Source organism: Oncorhynchus clarkii, chromosome 11 (assembly GCF_045791955.1).
Source record: "Oncorhynchus clarkii lewisi isolate Uvic-CL-2024 chromosome 11, UVic_Ocla_1.0, whole genome shotgun sequence".
NCBI lineage: Eukaryota > Metazoa > Chordata > Actinopteri > Salmoniformes > Salmonidae > Oncorhynchus > Oncorhynchus clarkii.
The window spans coordinates 32,427,450-32,452,306 of NC_092157.1; the positions used below are offsets into that span (position 1 = coordinate 32,427,450).

The window sequence follows — 24,857 nt, forward strand, 5'->3', positions numbered from 1 at the left end:
TGCAGCAGAGTCAGGGTATATGCAGCAGTTTGGGCCACCTGGCTCATTGCGAACTGTGTGAAGACTATTTCTTCCTATCAAAGGCAGCCAACTTCGCCAAATGGGGGATGATTTAACAAAGGCGCATTTACGAAAAAATCACCATCGTTGCACGAATGTACCTAACCATAAACATCCATGCCTTTCTTAAAATCAATACACAGAAGTATATTTTTTTAAACCTGCATATTTAGTTAAAAGAAATCCAGGTTAGCAGGCAATATTAAACTAGGGAAATTGTGTCATTTCTCTTGTGTTCATTGCACGCAGAGTCAGGGTATATGCAACAGTTTGGCTCGTTGCGAACTAATTTGCCAGAATTTTACGTAATTATGGCATAATGCTTACGAGCAGCAGGCTCGTAAGCATTCTTTCAAACGGCACTTTCGTGCAGCACTTCAAGCCTATCAACTCCTGAGATTGGGCTGGTGTAAACGATGTGAAATGGCTAGCTAGTTAGCGGGGCCGCGCTAATAGCAGTTCAATCGGTGACGTCACTCGCTCTGAGACCTTGAAGTAGTTGTTCCCCTTGCTCAGCAAGGGCCGCGGCTTTTGTGGAGCGATGGGTAATGATGCTTCGAGGGTGGCTGTTGTCGATGTGTTCCTGGTTTGAGCCCAGGTAGGGGCGAGGAGAGGGATGGAAGCCATACTGTTACACTGGCAATACTAAAGTGCCTATAAGAACATCCAATAGTCAAAGGTATATGAAATACAAATGGTAGAGAGAGAAATAGTCCTATAATTCCTATAATAACTACAACCTAAAACTTCTTACCTGGGAATATTGAAGACTCATGTTAAAAGGAACCACCAGCTTTCATATCTTCTCATGTTCTGAGCAAGGAACTTAAACGTTAGCTTTTTTACATAGCACATATTGCACTTACTTTCTTCTCCAACACTTTGTTTTTGCATTATTTAAACCAAATTGAATATGTTTAATTATTTATTTGATGCTAAATTGATTTTATTGATGTATTAAAAATAAAAGTGTTCATTCAGTAATGTTGTAATTGTCATTATTACAAATAAATATATATTTTTTTAAATGGCCGATTTTAATCGGTATCTGCTTTTTTGGTCCTCCAATAATCGGTATTGGCTTTGAAAAATCATAATCGTCGACCTCTAATAGGCATGCCTCAGGCACTGAAGGAGAGACTGAACGCTGGTGCTCAGCTTTCTCTGTCTGGACACGACCAGCTTGTCACTCAGATTGAGATGCTGAAACGTGCCACTTGGGTTGTGTTTCAGAGGAGAATGAGAAGGAGGGGGAGAGGGCGGTATCTGAAACCATGATCTATACAAAAGCTTCCTGTCCTTCCTGTCCTCTAGGAGACACATTTGCTCAGCAAAGCTGTCATTTCACCTCTCTAGGGTATGTGGGACACTAGCGTCCCACCTGGCCAACATCCATTGAGATTGCAGAGCACCAAATTCAAATACAGAAAAACTAATTATAAAAATTCAGAAAAGATACAACTATTTTACATTGGTTTAAAGATTAACTTCTTGTGAATCCAACCATGGTGTCAGATTTCAAAAATACTTTACGGCGAAAGCATACCTTACGATTATTTGAGAACATAGCCCAGCAGACAAATCATTACAAACAGTAACCAGCCAAGTAGAAGTTACATAAGTCAGAAATAGAGATACAATTAATCCCTTACCTTTGATGATCTTCATATGGTTGCACTCAGAAGACATTAATTTATTCAATAAATGTTCCTTTTGTTCGATAAAGTCTCTCTTTATATCCGAAAACCTCCATTTTGTTTGCGTTTTCTTCAGTAATCCACAGGCACAAACTCAGTCACAACAGGCAGACAAAAAAATCTAAATTGTATCCGTAAAGTTCATAGAAACATGTCAAACGATGTTTATATTCAATCCTCAGGTTGTTTTTAGCCTAAATAATCTATAATATTTCAACCGGACAATAACATCATCAATATAAAAGGTAAACAAGAAAGGCACTCTCTGGTCGCGCGCATGAAAAAGCTCTTTGACACGGCAGGGTCCACTCATTCAGACTGCTCTTACTCCGTCATTTTTCAGAATACAAGCCTGAAACAATTTCTAAAGACTGTTGACATCTAGTGGAAGGCATAGGAACTGCAATTTGAGTCCTAAATCTATGGATACGGTAATGGCATTGAATAGAAATCAACAACAACAAAAACATTCCTACTTCCTGAATGGATTTTTCTCAGGTTTTCGCCTACCAAATCAGTTCTGTTATACTCACATACATTATTTTAACAGTTTTGGAAACTTTAGAGTGTTTTCTATCCAAATCGACTAATTATATGCATATCCTATCTTCTGGGCCTGAGTAGAAAGCTGTTTGATTTGGTCATGCTTTTCATCCAAAATTCCAAATGCTGCCCCCTACCCTAGAGAAGTTTTAAAAATATATATGTTTCACCTTTATTTAACCAAGTAGGCTAGTTGAGAACAATGAATGTGCAAGTAGAGATACTGGGGTGCAGAGGAGCAAGATAAATAAATAAATACAGTATGGGGATTAGGCAGTTGGATGGGTGCTATGTTTAGGTGCAGTGATCTGTGAGCTGCTCTGATAGCTGGTGCTTAAAGTTAGTGAGGGAGATATGAGTCTCCAGCTTCAGTGATTTTTGCAGTTTGTTCCAGTCATTGGCAGCAGAGAACTGGAAGGAAAGGCGGCCAAAGAAGGAATTGGCTTTGGGGGTGACCAGTGAGATATACCTACTGGAGCGCGTGCTACGAGTGGGTGCTGCTATGGTGACCAGCCAACGAGAGCGTACAGGTCATAGTGGTGGGTAGTATATGGGGCTTTGGTGACAAAAGGGATGACACTGTGATAGACTGCATCCAATTTGTTGGGTAGAGTGTTGGAGGCTATTTTGTTATTTTGTAAATGACATCGCGGAAGTTGAGGATCGGTAGGATCGTCAGTTTTACGAGGGCATGTTTGGCAGCATGAGTGAAGGATGCTTTGTTGCGAAATAGGAAGCCGATTCTAGATTTAATTTTGGGTTGGAGATGCTTAATGTGAGTCTGTAATGAGAGTTTACAGTCTAACCAGACACCTAGGTATTTGTAGTTATACACATATTCTAAGTCGGAGCCGTCCAGAGTAGTGATGCAGGACTGGTTGAAGAGCATGCGTTTAGTTTTACTTGCATTTAAGAGCAGTTGGAGGCCACGGAAGGAGAGTTGTATAGCATTGAAGCTCATCTGGAGGTTAGTTAACACAGTGTCCAAAGAAGGGCCAGAAGTATACAGAATGGTGTCATCTGCGTAGAGGTGGATCAGAGAATCACCAGCAGCAAGAGCGACATCATTGATGTATACAGAGAAGAGAGTCGGCCCGAGAATTGAACCCTGTGACACCCCCATAGACTGCCAGAGGTCCGGACAACAGGCCCTCCGATTTGACACACTGAACTCTTTCAATGAAGTAGTTGGTGAACCAGGCGAGGCAATAATTTGAGAAACCAAGGCTGTTGAGTCTGCCAATAAGAATGTGGTGAATGACAGAGTCGAAAGCCTTGGCCAGGTTGATGAATATGGCTGCACAGTAAAGGCAAAGGGTGACTACTTTGAAGAATCTCAACAATAAAATATATTTTGATTTGTTTAAAAAAAATAATGGTTACTACATGATTCCATATGTGTTATTTCATAGTTTTGATAGTTAGTAAAAATAAAGAAAAACCCTTGAATGAGTTGGTGTGTCCAAACTTTTACTGGTACTGTATATCATAAGACCTTTAATTGAGGGCCTAGTTATACCCTAACACAGTGATGTTAGGAATCTCCTGGTTTACAGGCCACATCAGGCCTGCAAATTACATTATGCTGGCATACAAAGTGATGTGTAATTCCTATTGGAATCCAGAGAAAGTTAGGATATCCAACAAGTGGAATTGTTAATCACCCACAAGCTGCACTCAGAATGACTGCCAGGTTAGGGAAAATAGTAAGTAGTAAAGTAGTATCATGTATCATGTAAACATACATCAATCATGTAAACTGGAACAATCATCTCAGTAACAGGTGAAATAAATCAAATTACTAACAGATTTAATTCGTTTAGAGAACTGTAGGTTATTCATCTTTGTGTAGCATAAAATTAGTGAGTTGCATCAGAACATTGCTAAAATGTCATGTGTTTGCCGACTGCTCCTGTTTGTTTTCATTGGAAAATAAATCTGCTGTGAGTCATAGGCTGCTGCGTAGCACTGCCCATACTAATGTAAAATCCTGCTGCTTATTCAGGCTCCTGTGAGACATAAGCAACATGTCAAGGTAGCTACTGTATGGAAGTTGTATACCTCCAGGTGTGTAATGTTTTTTTTAAATAAGTAGATCCAAGTTGCTTCTATAATATGCTTTGAAAGTATTTCCATAGTTAAATAACAGCATCCCCATTCAATCCACTTAAATGGACGGTACTGCATTTAAATTACATCTCAATTTCTGTTGTGAGGTGTGAAGTACCTCTTGACAGTTGCACAGTAATTTGATATCACTCATTTATTTGTTGAGAAAATTATGTATCCGCAAGGCACTATCCTCTGACCACTATTTTGTGAATTTGTTGCTTTATAGTATGTGTCAGGTTAATAGAAACCATGTCCACTTGAGTGCTCCTGATTGCATAACAGAGGCACTTGTGGCATGTAAAAAAAGCTAGGCTTGAATCTGTCAAACCCAGCAGTAGTTTTCTCTCTACTTCCCACTCCTCTCACTGTCTGATCCTATGCTCCTCTACGCTGTCACGCTAATGCTGCATCAGCTCTTTTCTCACCCGCGTTAGCATTACTGCCTCCTGTAGCTCTCACATGCAATCTCGTTGCCACGGCTACACCGCTGGAGCCGCTGCTCCTAAGGGGATAACGCATGACAGCACACTTCCTCTGTGTTGTGCTGGAAAGGTGTGGTAGCCTAATTAGAAAAGTTTTGCTTTTAGACTATGATGATTGTTGGCTTATGAGAGCCAGTGTTATTTATTTATGTGGTTTGTGTGTGTGTACGTGTGTACGTGTAGGTACAGTATGTGGGCAATGTGTATGCGCAGGGCTCTCCTCTCTTTCACTGATGCTCATACTGTGTGGAGTGGCCAGCTCCAGTACTGTTATGTCTTTGTAATAACCAGGAGGGGTTCAGGAGTACTGCAGGACTACGTCCCAAATGGCACACTATTCCCTAAATAGTGCACAGAAGTACTATGGACACTGGTCAATAATAGTGCAATTTAGGCAATAGGGTGCAATTTAGGATGCAACGCAGGCAGCAGCCATACTTCCGCTGAACCTAGGCAGAATATCTCATGTCCAACAGCTATTTCACTTAAAATAACAATGTACAGTGCGTTTGTTTAGATGGAATCAGTGACTACTGGTACTGGCAAATAAAACAGTTTTGACCATGTAAACAGTAATGATGTCTTTACTTTTTTTTTCTCTTTAGGTCAACTTCCCAGATGTGGAAAGAGTAGAGTGGCTGAACAAGGTAAAAGAACAAAGAGGAACATACTGTTAGAATTTCCACTTCTATTTAGATGAGGACCTACTTTTCCTGCTTGGTTTTGCGGTGTAGATACATTTTGGTTCCAGGTAAAATGTTCAAATAGGGTTCTACCTGGAACCAGAAAGGGTTCTTCAAAGGGTTATCCTATGGAGACAGCTGAATAACAGGCACTTTGTGAATATGGGACCTGATCTTAAATAATTAATTCAGTGAATTCAGCTCCTTCACTCTGCCTCCTACATTTCTGTGTTGACTTACTGTATGATAGTCAGAATGTGCGCCCGGTACCAACTTACTAATCCGTTCCCCCTCCCTCTGGCCCTACAGACTGTGAGACAGATGTGGCCGTATATTTGCCAGTTCATAGAGAAGCTGTTCCGCGAGACTATCGAGCCGGCCGTGAAGGGAGCCAACTCCCACCTCAGCACGTTCCGCTTCAGCAAGATCAACATGGGGGACAAGGTGAACATCAAGACTTATCAGCAGGAGTCTCTACCTAACCGCGCCTTATGTTTATAAGATGGTTTTCAACCATTCAACAGGCGGTCAAACCTCCCCAATCTGGTTTTAAAGGTCCATTGCAACCGTTTTGATCTAAATATCAAATCATTTCTGTCTGGGTAACAATTAAGTACCTTACTGTGATTGTTTTCAATTAAAATGGTCAAAAAGAAACATAATAGCTTCTTCGCAAAGGTGCATTTCTCAAGCAGGAATTTTGCTAGTACTGTCTGAGTGGGAAAGGGGAAAACAGAAAACTAGCTGTTATTAACAAATTCACTGCATGGTGATGTCACATTGGAAAGGACAAAGCTCCATTCCACCAAAACAGACGTACATTTCAGGCAGTCTTTTCAAACAGCTCTTACATTTTTCTTATAGGTGGGGAAAAGGGCAAGTGCTCAAGCACCCCAAGACCCGTATCTGTGCATGTGTCTGTGTTGTAGGGACAGCTGGTGGGTGTTTCCCAAATAGTTTCCAGGAGGGGACACAGAGTAGTGGCGATGTTCATACTGGGTAGAACACAAGTGGGGGGCTGTGGCCTAGTGGTGATATCGTGATGTCCTCTGTCTTGTGTTTAGCCTTTAAGGATCAACGGGGTCAAGGTTTACACAGAGAATGTGGACAAGCGTCAGATCATCATGGACCTACAGATCAGGTGACCTGACTATCTCCATTTTGGACAGATTGTAGCCTTTGGCTTGTCATAGAATGTACTCTGTGTAGTATGTATTTTTTTTTTTACATAGATAAACATGTGATTTTGATGATGTTGAACTTTTTTTTTCCAGTTTTGTTGGAAATACTGAAATTGATGTGGACATCAAAAGATACTACTGCAAAGCTGGTATTAAGAGCATACAGGTAATGCATAAATTATGTTATTGTCTCATTCTGTTGTTTTAGGATTAATTAGAGGCATAAAAACCTAACGTAACATTTTTTGGGTGATAATATTTTAATATGTCATTTCTTAGGGATGTATAAAACACCGGGGGGGACAAGTTTTTATTTTATTTCATTTAACAAACACCCTTCACTTGAAATCTGAATTGGATCTGGGGCTGGCCATAAAAATATATTAACTATACAACTCTGTAATGAATGCTCTGATCGTTGATAATGTCACGGATAACCTGTTCATCAGAGTCGAGGACAGTAAACTCCAATCGAATGTTGTGAGTGCATGTAAAAGTGACTTTAATGATGCCTGCTTGCTCAATTACACTGGCTTGCAAACAACATCAGATTTGTTTTTACTGCAATGACTTGCGAGCAATATACTGTGTGATCAGTTACCTTGTGTGCGGTGTTAGTTTAGACTTCGGTTTTAGATGTAGTTTTAGTCTTAGTCTTTTGACTAAAATACCTTTTCATCTTTGTCGCATTTGAGTCATTTCATCCTCCTTATCAGTCGGCTAAAACTCTGGACAATTTTTGTCTAGTTTTAGTCACAATCATTTAAGTCACCTATTAATCAGTGCTTTTTTTTACCCCATGAAATCATTTATATTTACCTTTTAACTTCCATCATGTGCACTTTCAGATGGCCTTTTTTATAACAAAAAAAAAAGTCATATTTGACGACAATGTGATTAGAATTCCATGTGAGACTAATAAACATAACATTTGACATGAAGCTCCTTTTCATCTGTTTTGTCCAATCATAAGCACGCATGCCTTTGCAGAATATTTTATGCAATCCTCTCATTGGCAGAATGAACGTCTTTCAGTTGCACAGTCTGATTGAGCTGATCTGTCTGGCTCTCCCATAGGCTACAGCTCTCGGGCGATCACTTCAGTCACTCGTCTCTCATTTTGAACAGATGCGCAGCCAGGACACTACAATTGTAACTAACCTCAACTAGAAATAATACTTTTTACTCTCTTACTGTCACTGTTTTTGCTTTGACCACAACAGAAGCTCTATTTTGCCATGTGCGTTGTTATTCATCTGTGTTGCTGCTCTCGCAGTTGGCAAAATGCGAGTGCAGTTGTTTTTTCTCTATTGAAAATGCTAATTATATTTGCTGAGTATTAGTACAGTAATAATTCTGACATTGTTGGAAAGCTTGGATTCTCCGCTTTTTTTCTTTATGGATTCACTCTTATGGCCACCCTTGTTCCTTCCTGTACCCAAGAAGGCAAAGGTAACTGAACTAAAAGACTCCCGTAGCACTCACTTCTGTCATCATGAAGTGCTTTGAGAGACTAGTCAAGGATCATATCACCTCCACCTTACCTGCCACCCTAGACCCACTACAATTTGCATACCGCCCCAATAGGTCCACAGACGATGCAATCGCCAACACACTGCACACTACCCTATCTGGTCAAAAGGAATACTTATGTAAGAATGCTGTTCATTGACTACAGCTCAGCATTTAACACCATAGTACCCTTCAAGCTCATCATTGAGCTTGAGGCCCTGGGTCTCAACCCCGCGCTGTGAAATTGGGTCCCGGACTTTCTGACGGTCCGCCTCCATGTGGTGAAGGTAGGAAACAACATCTCCACTTCGCTGATCCTCAACACTGGGGCCCCACAAGGGTGCGTGCTCAGACCCCTCCTGTACCCCCTGTTCACCCATGACTGTGTGGCCATGCACACCTCCAACTCAATCATCAAGTTTGCAGATGACACAACAGTAGTGGGCTTGATTACCAACAACAACGAGACCGCCTACAGGAATGAGGTGAGGGCACTTGGAGTCAGGAAAACAACCTCTCACTCAACGTCAACAAAACAAAGGAGATGATCGTGGACTTCAGGAAACAGCAGAGGGAGTCCCCCCCTATCCACATCGACGGGACATCAGTGGAGAAGGTGGAAAGTTTTAAGTTCCTCGGTGTACACATCACGGACGAACTGAAATGGTCCATCCACACAGACAGTGTGGTGAAGAAGGCACAACAGTACCTCTTCAACCTCAGGAGGCTGAAGAAATGTGTTTGTCACCTAAAATCCTAACAAACCTTTACAGATGCACAATTGAGAGCATCCTGTCGGGCTGTATCACCGCCTGGTACGGCAACTGCACCGCCCACAACCGCAAGGCTCTCCAAAGGGTGGGGCGGTCTGCAAAACGCATCACCGAGGGCAAACTACCTTCCCTCCTCGACACCTACAGCACCTGATGTCACAGGAAGGCCAAAAAGATAATCAAGGACAACAATCACCAGAGCCACTGCCTGTTCACGCCGCTATCATCCAGAAGGCGAGGTCAGTACAGGTGCATCAAAGCTGGGACCGAGAGACTGCCTATAGCTTCTATCTCAAGGCCATCAGACTGTTAAACAGCAATCACTAACACAGAGAGGCTGCTGCCTACATACAGACTTGAAATCATTGGCCACTTTAATAAATGGATCACTAGTCACTTTGGTAATGCCATTTTAACAATGTTTACGTATCTTGCATTTCTCATCTCATACACTACCAGTCAAAGGTTTTAGAACAGCTTCAAGGGTTTTTCTTTATTTTTACTATTTTTACTAATTAAAAAAAACATTTTTCTACTTGGTAGAATAATAGTGAAGACATCAAAACTATGATACAACACTTAACCTGTTTTGGGGTAGGGGGCAGCATTTTCACTTTTGGATAAATAGCGTGCCCAAACTGAACTGCCTCCTACTCTGTCCCAGATCCTAATATATACATATTATTATTATTAGTATTGGATAGAAAACACTCATGTCTGTGAGTTAACAGAACTTATTTAGCAGGCGAAACCACGAAAAGTCACTGTCTTTTCAATATGTTTTCATGGGGAATCCAGAATTTCCTGCAGTTCCTACCGCTTCCACTGGATGTCACCAGTTTGTAGAAATTGGTTGAGGTTTTTCCTTTGTGTAATGAAGAAGTACCATAGCTCAGAACGAACGTCACTTCATGTGTACCTTTTGATAGAGATGCGTAACCAGAAAAGTAGCGTCAGTTTGTTTTGGTCCTGTATTGAACACAGATCATCCCGTCTTCAATTTGATCGATTACATACGTTTAGAAATACCTCAAGTTGTATTACAAAAGTAGTTTGAAATGTTTTGAGTATTGGTAGTATTGGTTTGGTAGTATTGGTTTGTTTTCAGAAATTCAATCATAAAGGCCTGATTCACACAGTGTCCTCTGAACAGTTGATGTTGAGATGTGTCTGTTACTTGAAATCTGTGAAGCTTTTATTTGGGCTGCAATTTCTGAGGCTGTAACTCTAATGAACTTGTCCTCTGCAGCAGATGTAACTCTGGGTCTTCCATCCCTGTGGCAGTGCTCATGAGAGCCAGTTTCATCATAGAGCTTGAAGATTTTTACAACTGCACTTGAAGAAACATTCAAAGTCCTTGAAACTTTCCGTATCGACTGAATTTCATGTCTTAAAGTAATGATGGACTGTCGTTTCTTTGCTTATTTGAGCTGTTCTTGCAATAATATGGACTTGGTCTTTTACCAAATAGAGCTATCTTCTGTATACCCCCCTACCTCACAACACAGCTGATTGGCTCAAACGCATTAAGAAGGAAAGAAATTCCACAAATGAACTTTTAAGAAGGCACACCTGTTAATTGAAATGCATTCCCGTTGACTATCTCATTAAGCTGGTTGAGAGAATGCCAAGAGTGTGCAAAGCTGTCATCAAGGCAAAGGGTGGCTATTTGAAATATAGTTTGATTTGTTTAACCCTTTTCAGGTTTCTACATAATTCCATATGTGTTATTTCATAGTTTTCATGTCTTCACTATTATTCTACAATGTAGAAAGTAGTAAAAATAAAGAAAACCCTCTGAATGAGTTGGTGTTCTAAAACTTTTGACTGGTAGTTTATGTATATACTGTATTTTATACCATCTACTGCATCTTGCCTATCCCGCTCGGTCATCGCTCATCCTTATATTTATATGTATATATTCTTATTCCATCCCTTTACTTAGATTTATGTGTATTAGGTAGTTGTTGTGGAATTGTTTGATTACTCGGTAGATATTACTGCACTGTCAGAACTAGAAGCACAAGCATTTCACTACACTCGCATTAACATCTGCTAACCATGTGTATCTGACCAAGGTTATGATTGGGAGAAAAGAGCTGTTTCCCTAAATTGGTAACCTGTAGCCAAGGCTTTGTACTGTAGCCTATATGGTAAATCATGGCTGACAAGTGTTCTACTTTTTTTCATGGCATCTCATCTTGTTTTTCCTCAGGAAAAGTAGGTTGAGCCGTTAGTGTCGTCCCTTGAAGATATTTACTTCACAAAGCCCTATTATAAAGCACTGGCTCACATTTCTCATACTCACAGTACGTCGTATAGTGGAGTTTGGAAACAGCATACTTTGCGTCTTTTGAAGTGGAGTTTAAATCCTGTCTTATTTTTGTATGTGATTTTTGTATTTTTTTTAGTAAACAAATAAATACTGCGATTGAGACAATAGACACTGGTTTCTTTATGTGGATAATTACCATTTTGTTTTAAACTCATGTCCATTGAACAAAAATAATAGTGGGGCCTGTTTTGCTCATTTACAGTATCAGCACTTAAACGACCTGCTTATCTTGAGAAAGAGAGCTAATTATATCTGTTCAGGAAGTTGAGGATGACAGATATGTTATGTCTGATAGTAATGCAGTAGTAGTGTGTGTGTGTGTGTGTGTGTGTGGGGGGGGGGGGCTTCTTTGGAGTGAAAGACCCCTTTGGAGTGTCTCTGGAGGCACGTGCCTGCTGTGGTGTCCAGGCGTCCACTCTTGAATGTTCAGGTCATTAGGTGGGTCAAGGGCCTGTAGTGTTGGTTCCCTGATACTGAAAGCTCCCTTAATGATGTGTGGTTGTGTGTGTGTTTTATCTCTGCGAGCGTGTTTTTATCTTGATGCTTCTTTTGTGTTTCACAGCTCCATGGAGTGTTGAGAGTAGTCATGGAGCCGTTGCTAGGTGACATGCCCCTGATTGGAGCCTTGTCCCTGTTCTTTCTGAAGAAACCTGTAAGTTCTAGCCCTGACACACACTTGACACACACTTCCTCTTTCTATCATTTGGAATTAATGTCACTTGCATCATTAGCTGCTTGCAAGACAGTTGAAGACAGCAATGGCTATTTTATCACTGTCTTCCTTCCTGTAGTGCTGAGCCTCCAGGCCTATGTTCTGCCTAAACATTTGGCCAATTTAAGTCAGATACGAGTCCCGAGTGGAGACACTGGAGCCTTAAATAGACATAGATCAGGCTAGTCCTACTTTGGTGGATTTCTTTGCACTGCCTATGCCAGCCGCAGTGCAGACAGCAGAGAGAAGAAGCAGGAGGAGTGTAGTGGTAAGACTGTGAGTCGCAGTGTTGTTACATGTTGGGACACAAGCCACGCAGTGGGTGTTAACTACACAGTATCTGAGTGTAATTAATCTTCTTTGAGAGCAGACCACAGACTCTGGACCAGGAGCTCCTGTTTCTGTGGCCTCAGGCATGCTTATATTTCTATTTTCTGTCATCCTAATAATGGGGGAAAAAGCACATTTTATGGAAGAACCTTTGAGGTAAAGGATAAAAAGGGGCCCTCTTCTCTCTGATTTAAGGGGGTAGGACTATGTAGAATATTCTCCAGAATGCTTCACAGTGAAGCGGACAACCCTTCATTCTCCTCCTTAAATGGTTCAATCTTGACTGCCAAATAAAATAGCATTCTGAGACAACTTGTGGATGGGAGGACACCATTTTAGGCGATGCCCTTGTCTGTGCTGTGTTGCCAGAGAGGTGAAACGCAGAGAACTGGAAGGGAAACATCCTTAGGAAGGCTAGTTCCGCAATGCACAGCTAAAATGCACAGCTGCAAAGTTCTGCAATGCGCAGCTGTTTTAATTGGTACACATTGTGTACATGGTCTCCAAGGACCCTCCATTAGTTGATCATGTTATGCTTGGAGAAGAAGCCACACTGCTCTGCCAGTTCACTGCTACGGTAAAGTACCCCCTATAGGGCTTCTCCACTGCAGCTGGTGTCACTCCAGCCTTCTTTGTATGCACCAGTGTTAGACACAAAAGGCAAAACACAGTATTTGGCCCAAACATTTGCACCAATCCATGCAGTGGAAATGCACCATATGGAATTAGCTACTTTGGTTGCCTTGCAGTGTTCCGGACAGTCCTTGCTCAACACTATATCTGCTGCAGTGAATGTAGGCAACACACAGAGAGAGAGATAGGGGGGGGGGGGGCTGTAAAACGCATTGAAATTGATTCCTTGAGCCAAGAGACGCATCAAAGCTCCGACTAGCATAAAGAAATAAATACCCGCCGGCTTAGAAGTTACTACCTGTCCGACTCCTTGCCGGTAACTTTTTCTGGCTTAGCTGTGCTGTCACTCAGATCAAATGTTCACGTTTACCAATATGCAGGGTGATTTCAAACAGGCATTGTCCCCTTTTACATTGTATAACCACAAAACCTTTTGGTAAGAGACTTTGCATGGAAAAATACACAGTCCCTGGCCTTAATAGAACCTGTGAACATCCCAAATGGCGCCATATTTTTATTATTATATATATATTTTTGGAATTTTTTACCCCCTTTTTCTCCCCAATTTCGTGGTATCCAATTGTTGTAGTAGCTACTATCTTGTCTCATCGCTACAACTCCCGTACGGGCTCGGGAGAGACGAAGGTTGAAAGTCATGCGTCCTCCGATACACAACCCAACCAGCCGCACTGCTTCTTAACACAGCGCGCATCCAACCCGGAAGCCAGCCGCACCAATGTGTCGGAGGAAACACCGTGCACCTGGCACTGCGCCCGGCCCGCCACAGGAGTCGCTGGTGCGCAATGAGACAAGGACATCCCTACCGACCAAGCCCTCCCTAACCCGGACGACGCTGGGCCAATTGTGCGTCGCCCCACGGACCTCCCGGTCGCGGCCGGTTACGACAGAGCCTGGGCGCGAACCCAGGGACTCTGATGGCACAGCTGGCGCTGCAGTACAGCGCCCTTAACCACTGCGCCACCCGGGAGGCCCTAAATGGCACCATATTTTCTATGTTGTGTGCTACTGTTGACCAGGGTCCATAGGAAATAGGATGTCGTTGGGAACAGCCCCTGTATACGGATTTGGTTCCAGAGGATTGTTTTTGTAATAATCTTTCAGCGGGTCAAGTATTAGTCCAATCTGGGGGGGCGGTATCTTTGGTGTCAGTGTTCTAACACTGACTCATACACAGACTGTACAAAGATGTGTGTCGACAGTTCAACAGTAACGTGTATATAAGAGAAAGCTGAAACAAGTAAAACAGTTAGGTACAGTATTTAACTAGTAGCCTGTTAGAACCAGCCTGATTGTATACATATACTGTATGTCTCACCGTCATTGTGTATTGTTTTGTATATTGAAACATCAAGCCATGATAACACAAAATGGTAGCTCAGGGTTTGAGAACAGAGCAGAAGACACATTTCTGTTGTTCGTAAATAATAAAGTTGTATTGGGTATTTACTACAGAAATGGAACACAGATTTAAGGCTGGTTCCATCAGGCTAAATATAGGGTAAAACTGCAACAAAAAAATATGCATGTTGGCACACCATCTTGTCATTTTTCGGCTGCAAAATTGTCAGATTTCAAAGGAAATTGGTTTATTTGTCAAAAGGCAAGGAAATGAGCTTCTTTGGCTTCTGTTTTACTTTGCTGCACTTGTGAGTAATTACATCACAGGAGTCACACAACATTAAAGTTAAGTGCTTGAATCAATGTAGATCATTTACTTAATCTCACTCTTCTGGCTAGTGTCCCTGTGTGTATTTTCCCTTCTATAAGATGGTGTTTGTTTTTAGATAATTTGAGTAAAAAAGCGCAGGTGTGTCTTTTCAATCGTTCTCTATACAGCATGTTCTTCCAGATTCCATACCGCTAAATCTACATGTGTTTTGTTTTCATCTAGCTTTTGGACATCAACTGGACAGGAATCACCAATATACTAGACATTCCTGGGCTCAAGTAAGTAAACTGGGTCTGTTTTGTGCTCTGGGGTGAAGTTTCCCCTAGGTCCAGATCTAGGAGCGGGTTCCCCTCCCCCAATCCTAACCTTAACCACTAGTGGGGAAAATGTAAAACTGACCCAAGATCAGCATCTTGGGGCAACTTCACCCTACACCCTCTTTTGTCAGGCAAAGCTTTCACTACTTTTAGGTACAACATGTTTTGGGGTTTCTACAACCATTTTTTTAACTTTTATATTAATGATATATACCCATTTTGTTTCTTAAAGAATATAACATGAGCCTTATGGGCTCAGTTCAATAGTCGTACCGCATCACAACCCAAAGTATACACTTGTTTTACTCCATTAGTTGTTAACAGTGTAGTTGCAAACAAACACTGTATAAACTATCATTTTGATATCAGGGATGGTGAGTCCTTGCATCCATAGCGTATCTATGATTTGGATACATTTGGGCTTTGTTATTGTTTGAACTGCAGATTGCCACTAAACTAGAGGGACCATCACCCTACAGCTGCTCACCGCAACACATGCCTGCCTGCAAGCTGTGAGACTAAAAAGGCTCAGAAAGCAAGAAGGTTTTTATGGTTGAACAAGCTGTCGCTTTCATTTGTGCAACTCAACTCTGACTTTATAGAGATCTATAGTGTGTAAATTGGGCTGCTCCACCAACTCTCTAAGGTTGCTAAAATACTCTATTCTGCACATCTCTCAACTCCGAAATGATGGGGTAATGGGCAGGGGACTTGGGGATTTCTTAGGGCTCATTTAAAGGAAAGAGCAAATTGGATGGTCTGCTTTTCGAGAGCAACTGTTATGCTTTAGTGTCGAATATAATAGACGTGAATGTAAAGAGGCATTGGCTAAGAAGTAAACACTTTTCTTGTGTTGTCTTTACATTTTTTCTGTTGTGTGGCGGTGCTACTACTTGCGTTGAATTGAATCCCACAAGAGCAAATCGGATTTGTAACCACTCACCAGCAAGACACGTACAGCAACAACATGCATACATAAGAGTCACATAGACAGAGAACTGTTGGCTGGGGAAACAAGCACAACTCATCCATAAGCCAATGGATCCCATAGAATATGTTTCCCCCTGCTGGTAAAGGAGCCAAGCCATTTGAAGTGCAGATAGCCTTTGTCTTCTCTGCAGACGTCAGGCATCATTTCTGTTATTCACATTCACTTCTTAAAAAGCATTCTGTAAATGCTAATGTTGCGGTGGAAAAAGGCCCTAATAAAGATTTCATGATACAGCCACTCTCCTCCCTACAGTCTATTTATTTAGACACGGGTGTTGACACATCCGCAGCTCAGTGACGGAAATCATCCCCCACACCGTTAGTTCTCTGTAGGGGTGTAATAGATCCGTGCAGTCAGGACACTGTGGGTCTGTTTGTGGAGGCTAGGGGATGGCGCTCAAGGTCACCAGGCTGCTCATTATTACGCACACCTGTCACCATCGTTACGCACACCAGCGCCTCATCAGACTCACCTGGACTCCATCACCTGCCTGATTACCTTCCCTATGTCACTTCCTTTGGTTCCCAGGCATTATTGTTTCTGTTTCAGTGTTTCATGTCTGTACGCTACTTGTGTTTCTTGTTTTGTTATTTATTATTGAAGTCACTCCCTGTACTTGCTTCCTGACTCCCAGCGTACACGTTACACACTGTAACAGAGAACTGTAAATTATATGGTAATTTGGGGTACTATCAACAGTAAAAAACTCGGAAATGCTTTACTGCAGCATACTGTAAGTTATGTTGCATTATGGGAAAATGTTGTGGGTGGGAAAATAATTACTATATTTTGAACTGTACTGTAATTCCACCCCACATAATACCGTACCGTAACTTTGGAGCGCCAAAAAAACATTTGACCAATAGTGGGTGCATGGTATTGTTGTTTCTGTCTCATTTAACATATTTTGAGGCATGCCTGTAAGATGCTATACGACACGATGTTGTAATCGTGAGTGAGAACACTCTACCCATTTAACTCCTATGTTGTTATACCTCTAGAAGTGCAAGTCATATAAAATACCATTAATTAATGTGTAAACACTTTACCTAGCAGCCAACTTGATTGTACCAATTCTTTGTAATTACAGTAAAATACAAACCTCTCCCCTTAATTCAGATTACGATAGTATTTACTTTTTTACAGTTTAATACAGTACATTTTACGGTATTGTACTGTGTGCCGTTACACATTACTTTCTTTGATACCGTATTTATAGTACGGTAGGTGTACTGTAATATTAAATACATTATTTTACTTGCCACCGAGCTGCATGTATGCGACGGTCAACGCCAGCTGCAAGTTGAAAACAGCTCACCCCGCTCGTGTGCATGTGTGTGTACCTGTATGTGTTCCACGTGATTGATCCCACACTAAAGAGGAATCATGTCCTTTGTAATGCTCCTTAGCTGCAAAAGAAATGATAGGATAAAATGATAACTACGTTTCTTAGAGAAATAAGAGAGAAAGAGTGAAGGAATGTACTGTATATGGAGGTATTTAAATTGGTTCTATGCCTTTTCAAATATATACGGTTGTTTAATCTTTACAGATTGCTTCAACCCTCTCATGCAGTTATTTCTGTGTACAGAATTAGGCCGAAGTGGAGAGCTCAAAGGTTAACTGAAAATCTCAGCAGATACTAGACCACTTATGGCTATCGACTTCTCTTAACCAGGCATTGTAATTCCCAGGCCGTAAGACCTCCTTAATGTCACTGCTAAGTGTTGACTCCCTAGTTTATTACATTGATATTTTGAGGTGCTTGAACCCCTTCCAATGTTCCTTCCATCTTATAAAATGGAAAAAGACATGTTCCTTTGTGCTTGACTGAGATTAGGTGAGAATATTGTCATCCCAAGGTTGTACTGACTGACTGTGGGGTTTGTTGTGTTTCGTTTTTCCTCAGTGGCTTGTCTGACAGTCTAATTCAGGACATGATCTACAGCTACCTGGTGTCGCCCAACCGCATCACTATCCCACTGGTGGGGGATGTAGAACTTGCTCAGCTACGCTTCCCTATGCCAAAAGTACTGCAGCCTTTCACCTGTCTTTATATCTAATCACACATCATCATATTTCACACACTAATTAAAGGATCACTTAATTGAAAAAACACATCTTAGTATTTTTGGGGAATATATAAACCAACGGACTATTGAACAAAATACGAAAAGGTAGACTAATGTCAAGATGAAACCATGTTTCAAGACATTGGTTGTGTAGATCCAGCTATATGCCTTCAACCCAAATTAATGGAAAAGATAAGCATTGTCTAATTTCCTGGTTTTCCCGGTTTTATTCAGTGCGTATCTTTTCCATTAATTTGGGGTGGAGGCATATAGCTGCAACGGATGTTGTGGGACGTGGTTTCATCTGGACTACTTTAGAGTTTTAGACGACAATTAGATTACTTTAGAAGTTTGAAATCATCTGACAAACTTTGGTTTGAAAGTGCAATGTCCCTTTAATATTTTACTGTGTCCTATTTTAAAGTGTCCCTGTGCTGTGTGTGTCACCAGGGAGTCCTGAGGATTCACTTCCTGGAGGCTCAGGACCTGGAAGGGAAGGATAAATTCCTGGGTGGCCTGATCAAAGGGAAGTCTGACCCTTACGGCGTCCTCCATATTGGAAACCAGCTCTTCCAGAGCAAGACCGTCAAAGAGAGCCTGCACCCCAAATGGAACGAAGTTTACGAGGTAAACGAAATCAACTGAAAATGAACTCTTATATCATACAGTGACTTTCATAGGGGCAGAAACGTCAATGAAACCTGCCCATGTGTGCTAACTACCCCAGGGACAGCAACATAGGGTATATGTAGAACCAGATACAACTTCCATACATACAGTGCCTTGCGAAAGTATTCGGCCCCCTTGAACTTTGCGACCTTTTGCCACATTTCAGGCTTCAAACATAAAGATATAAAACTGTATTTTTTTGTGAAGAATCAACAACAAGTGGGACACAATCATGAAGTGGAACGACATTTATTGGATATTTCAAACTTTTTTAACAAATCAAAAACTGAAAAATTGGGCGTGCAAAATTATTCAGCCCCTTTACTTTCAGTGCAGCAAACTCTCTCCAGAAGTTCAGTGAGGATCTCTGAATGATCCAATGTTGACCTAAATGACTAATGATGATAAATACAATCCACCTGTGTGTAATCAAGTCTCCGTATAAATGCACCTGCACTGTGATAGTCTCAGAGGTCCGTTAAAAGCGCAGAGAGCATCATGAAGAACAAGGAACACACCAGGCAGGTCCGAGATACTGTTGTGAAGAAGTTTAAAGCCGGATTTGGATACAAAAAGATTTCCCAAGCTTTAAACATCCCAAGGAGCACTGTGCAAGCGATAATATTGAAATGGAAGGAGTATCAGACCACTGCAAATCTACCAAGACCTGGCCGTCCCTCTAAACTTTCAGCTCATACAAGGAGAAGACTGATCAGAGATGCAGCCAAGAGGCCCATGATCACTCTGGATGAACTGCAGAGATCTGCAGCTGAGGTGGGAGACTCTGTCCATAGGACAACAATCAGTCGTATATTGCACAAATCTGGCCTTTATGGAAGAGTGGCAAGAAGAAAGCCATTTCTTAAAGATATCCATAAAAAGTGTCGTTTAAAGTTTGCCACAAGCCACCTGGGAGACACACCAAACATGTGGAAGAAGGTGCTCTGGTCAGATGAAACCAAAATTGAACTTTTTGGCAACAATGCAAAACGTTATGTTTGGCGTAAAAGCAACACAGCTCATCACACTGAACACACCATCCCCACTGTCAAACATGGTGGTGGCAGCATCATGGTTTGGGCCTGCTTTTCTTCAGCAGGGACAGGGAAGATGGTTAAAATTGATGGGAAGATGGATGGAGCCAAATACAGGACCATTCTGGAAGAAAACCTGATGGAGTCTGCAAAAGACCTGAGACTGGGACGGAGATTTGTCTTCCAACAAGACAATGATCCAAAACCTAAAGCAAAATCTACAATGGAATGTTTCAAAAATAAACATATCCAGGTGTTAGAATGGCCAAGTCAAAGTCCAGACCTGAATCCAATCGAGAATCTGTGGAAAGAACTGAAAACTGCTGTTCACAAATGCTCTCCATCCAACCTCACTGAGCTCGAGCTGTTTTGCAAGGAGGAATGGGAAAAAAATTCAGTCTCTCGATGTGCAAAACTGATAGAGACATACCCCAAGCGACTTACAGCTGTAATCGCAGCAAAAGGTGGCGCTACAAAGTATTAACTTAAGGGGGCTGAATAATTTTGCACGCCCAATTTTTCAGTTTTTGATTTGTTAAAAAAGTTTGAAATATCCAATAAATGTCGTTCCACTTTATGATTGTGTCCCACTTGTTGTTGATTCTTCACAAATAAATACAGTTTTATATCTTTATGTTTGAAGCCTGAAATGTGGCAAAAGGTCGCAAAGTTCAAGGGGGCCGAATACTTTCGCAAGGCACTGTATTTCCAACAGTCCAATATTTCCTCATATTTTTGGCTCTCATGCAGTTTTACCCACCATGTCATGTTTTACAAGCCTTTGGCTATAGTCAGTGTGACCTACTATATCTGAGATTGGAGATTAATTGACATAAGTCCTTTCCAGGCACTGGTATATGAGCACTCAGGCCAACACCTGGAGATTGAGTTGTTTGATGAGGACCCAGACAAAGATGATTTCCTGGGGAGGTAAGCTCATGTCCTGTCCTTTTTCTTATTACCTCATGGTCAAAAGGCTTATTTCTCTGCATTGTGAGTTATCGTACCCAATATCAATTATAATAGCCACAGCAGTCTGTTTAATTCTAGACTGAAAATATGTCACAAACTTAGCTCTGGCCCAGAGCGTTACTTGCGGCTTGCTGATGCCAAGCCTTCAGTGTCAGCAAGCCGCACGTAACGCCTTGGAACAGAGCTATCGCAAACTTAGCATCCATCTTCTCACCACAAAATGAAGGGTGACCCCTTGGAAGAGAGAAGAGACAAATTAAAGTATCTTTGATGTATTAAGTATCTGTGATCAGTCACATTAGGAGTTGGACCAAAGCCCTTGTTCTTGGTCCTCATCCCAATGGGAGGCTGATTTTGTTTTGTCTAGCTCTAGTGCTGCTTTAGCATAGCACCTAACATGGTCCTGGCTGTGTCCCAAATGGCAACCTATTCCCCTATTGGCCCTGACTGGGTCAGAGTGCCAACATGCTGTATCAGAGAATCAATTTCGCTTCTGTTGTGGTGATTCAGGGTGTTTACTTAATAACCCCCTACTGATTTCTTATCCAATCTTTGTGTCTTCGATTGCAGCCTGATGATCGATATGAAAGAGCTTCACAAAGAGCAGAAGGTAGATGAGGTAAATCTGATATATGTTTTGCATCTTCAACTAAATGTGGTTCAAATCAAATTAAAACATGAACCTGGCTTCAGTTCTGCACTTCGATAGAGATTTATTTGCCTTAATATATTATCTGTCTGTGTTCATTTAAAGATGCTGTGATGTCATCCATGTCCCAAATTGCACCTTATTCCCATTATAGTGTGATACTTTCGATATGTGTCCTGGACAAAAGTAGTGCACTTTAAAGGGAATAGGGTGCCATTTTGGGATGCACACTTGAACAACCTGTCGTTCTAGTGGTTTGACCTGGAAGAAGTCTCCACGGGGAAACTACACATGAAACTGGAGTGGCTCTCTCTGCTCTCTACCCCTGACAAGATGGACCAGGTGCAGTATCACAAAACCTTCTCTTTTTAAAGTTGGTACTTACTTACCCCCCCCCCCCCCAGATTGTCTGATAATTCAAGACCTTGTATAATTACATTTTACTAGGAGGCTAGCTTGGACACCTTGTCCGCGTGCCAAATGGCACCCTATTCCCTAACTAATGTAGTGAACTACATTGCCCTTGACTTAAAGCCTCTCTTTCAGTCTTGTTACTGCCAGATGCACGTTAATTCATTATGTAACATGTGAATTACAAGGCTGCTCACTTCTCCTAGTCCAGTTTGTCTGAGGAGTGACCTCCCCCTGTCTCTCCTGTCCAATCAGGTATTAAGAAGTGTGCGAGCTGACCGAAACCTGGCCAATGATGGACTCTCGTCTGCTCTGCTGGTGGTGTACTTGGACTCAGCCAAGAACCTGCCAGTGAGTAGAACTGGGTGACAGGAATTTAGAAGTTAAAGGTTGAATGAGTGCTCTGGTGGCTCTGGTAGACCCCATTATTGAATTGCTGAATGTGAGGCATCTTTAGACTGATGCAGGTGAAAGCACATTACACTGCGGTTGATTGTACATTTTTTTATTTTATTTAACTAGGCAAGTCAGTTAAGAACAAATTCTTATTTTCAATGACTGCCTGTTCAGGGGCAGAATGACCTTGTCAGCTCGGGGATTTGAACTTGCAACCTTCCAGTTACGAGTCCAACGCTCTAACCACTAAGCTACCCTGCCACCCCACATGATAACATTTACTTCAGAATTATAATACATTTTGCCCATGCTATACATTAGTGTTAATTTTTTAACAAATGTAGACTTATTAAATGTTGTGAATAAGCATACAGAGAAGAATGTCATATATTTCTACTTTCTGGACATATTCTACTCCACCCAAGGCAGCTATTGTGAATCATGCCAAATTGAACCTCAAAAGAATGTTCAGAAATATTTTTAACCCAGCTTAACAAGACATTTTCAGTACAAAGGTGTAGTTCAGCCAACATGCCGTAGTTTACTGTTCTCACCTCAACCCTGTCTGTCATGGTCTTCCACATACATAACACACCTTGAACATGACATGAGCACCTCAATGGCTTAATTTGAGTGTCTGTTTGTTGAAACTCCTGTTTTTTTTCTCTCCTCCTTCAACACACTCTTTCACCTTTTGAACGCTGACCTTAACCAACAGATGGGTCAATATCAGTCCAAGACAGTCAACTCCTAAATGAGCCTGGCAGCGTCTCTAGCGTCTAAGCCATACTTGACCTTCTTCCCTCCCTGTTCTCTCCTATAAAGAGCGTCTTCACAGGGAGCGTTGGGTGCGGAAACTTAAAAGAGAGGAGAGCATCTGGCCTAGTCTTTTGTGAGAGCAATACCTCAATGTATAGAACCTTATTTGTGAGTCCTCCGGTACTCTGCATCGTAGAGTTAGCATTAGCGGTGTGTGGTGGGGTTAAACAGTAACACACTAGCTCTGGTGCAGGGCGTCGTTCGGATGCGAGTTCACTATCACCCAGTCGAACAACGCCCGGGACCAGAGCTAAGTAACAGACCTGCTGCTGTGAGTCTTGTACCATAAAGCATGTTGATTGACTCTGCTGCATGGTTGCAAATCCTAATAATATTATTATACAGTGATTTCCCATACCCAGTTGATCATGAATATTTATCATATTGACTAAATAATAATTCCAATAACTCCGAATAGAGGGCAGTGCTTCATCTTTCGTCCAACACCAAGGTGCAGGCATTGAAAACATGGTTTACAAAGAACTATTGATTTCAAGGTGTCAGGGTATTTGATTGAGGGGAGTATTTTGTGGCGCATCAATTCAAGGATGCGTTGACGCCTGTCATTCTCGGTCTAAACAGAGGTGACAGGCAAAGATGATGTTGCTTGAAGTGTCTGTTCCCTGGACCGTTATGTCTAAGTAAGGGAATATTGAAATACTATCAGATCTCTTATTAGCTCGATCTAAACAACACCCCTCGTCACAAGTTCACACCAGCACCTCATCCTATAGCTTCTCCCAAAAATGAATGACGTTTTCATTCTCCTCTCTTCAGCTTTTATTTGATACTGCCTTATTCATTATAACGTCCCCATTGTTACCTATTGTTCATAGATGGACGTTATTTATGTGTTGTATATTCCTCTCCCTTGATTTATTGGGTGTCTCCTTTCATTCATTCTCTATAGATTGTCGTTGTTTTCATACAACCGACTCTAGCTCTGGTCCAGGGTGTCGTTCGGCTGCGACGTCCTGGACCAAAGCTAAACCTTAACTATAATCAATCCCCCATCCCACTAACTCTGGGTCTGATTTTCTCCCCATCTCCCCCCTTTTGTATAAAAGAGCAACCTGTTTCATTTCAACCATGACGTGTTGAAGCAAGCCTCTGTCTTTAAGTCCCGGAAGGTAAAGTAAGAAAGTGGGATGATGCACGCCATACACAGATAGCACGCATAGACGTCTTATGTGTTCTCAGTCTGTGCCCTTCCTTACTTTGTGCTATCCAAATGTACTTTTATTATTATGGTAATTTATGGTGCTACTTATCTGTAAATGCATTGTTTGTTCATTGTGAGTCATTGTTTGTTCATTGTGAGTAATTGTTTATTCATTGTGAGTAATTGTTTGTTCACTGTGAGTCATTGTTTGTTCTTGCTTGGAGATGAGTGATCACTCTGTCTAAGATCTTGTATTGCCATAAGCATCACTTTATAGCTTTTAATTTACTACACACAATAAGAACTGGATTTTCACATACCGGGACGTGTTGCACACCTGCTCTGTAGTTGTATAAAACAGGGGCCCGTATGTGTCAAGCATCTCAGCATCAAGTCCACCCTGTCAAGTGATCTTATTCACTGTGATCAAAAAGGAAAAATCCTAAATCAGAACTCTTCTGAGATGCTTGATACATGGCCCCAGATGTTTAATGACATGCACTATAACATTTAACGTCAAAGCTCAAAACATGTTAATTTGGTGGATGAGGAATGGGGGAGGGGTAGAACTAGAGTTGAGCAGAGAAATCCAAACCTCACTCACTTGGTTCCCATATTTCAA

The 24,857-nt window shown here is 41.5% G+C and overlaps 1 protein-coding gene across 6 annotated transcripts in view; it reads left to right on the plus strand.

The window, feature by feature from the left end:
* Window positions 1-24,857, plus strand: part of LOC139420706 (extended synaptotagmin-2-A-like) — a 37,713-nt gene that overhangs the window by 4,758 nt on the left and 8,098 nt on the right. The window contains exons 2-15 of one of the 6 annotated variants that reach the window (XM_071170935.1): window positions 5,500-5,541; window positions 5,887-6,021; window positions 6,642-6,718; window positions 6,852-6,924; window positions 11,941-12,030; window positions 14,966-15,021; window positions 17,961-18,081; window positions 18,574-18,750; window positions 20,674-20,756; window positions 21,369-21,417; window positions 21,700-21,789; window positions 22,114-22,209; window positions 23,080-23,181; window positions 24,141-24,203. In XM_071170935.1, coding sequence (XP_071027036.1) covers window positions 5,500-5,541; window positions 5,887-6,021; window positions 6,642-6,718; window positions 6,852-6,924; window positions 11,941-12,030; window positions 14,966-15,021; window positions 17,961-18,081; window positions 18,574-18,750; window positions 20,674-20,756; window positions 21,369-21,417; window positions 21,700-21,789; window positions 22,114-22,209; window positions 23,080-23,181; window positions 24,141-24,203 — 1,254 coding nt within the window. The remainder of the gene's footprint in view (window positions 1-5,499; window positions 5,542-5,886; window positions 6,022-6,641; window positions 6,719-6,851; window positions 6,925-11,940; window positions 12,031-14,965; window positions 15,022-17,960; window positions 18,082-18,573; window positions 18,751-20,673; window positions 20,757-21,368; window positions 21,418-21,699; window positions 21,790-22,113; window positions 22,210-23,079; window positions 23,182-24,140; window positions 24,204-24,857) is intronic. The other 5 variants (XM_071170936.1, XM_071170938.1, XM_071170939.1 and 2 more) reach the window with 5 other exon arrangements.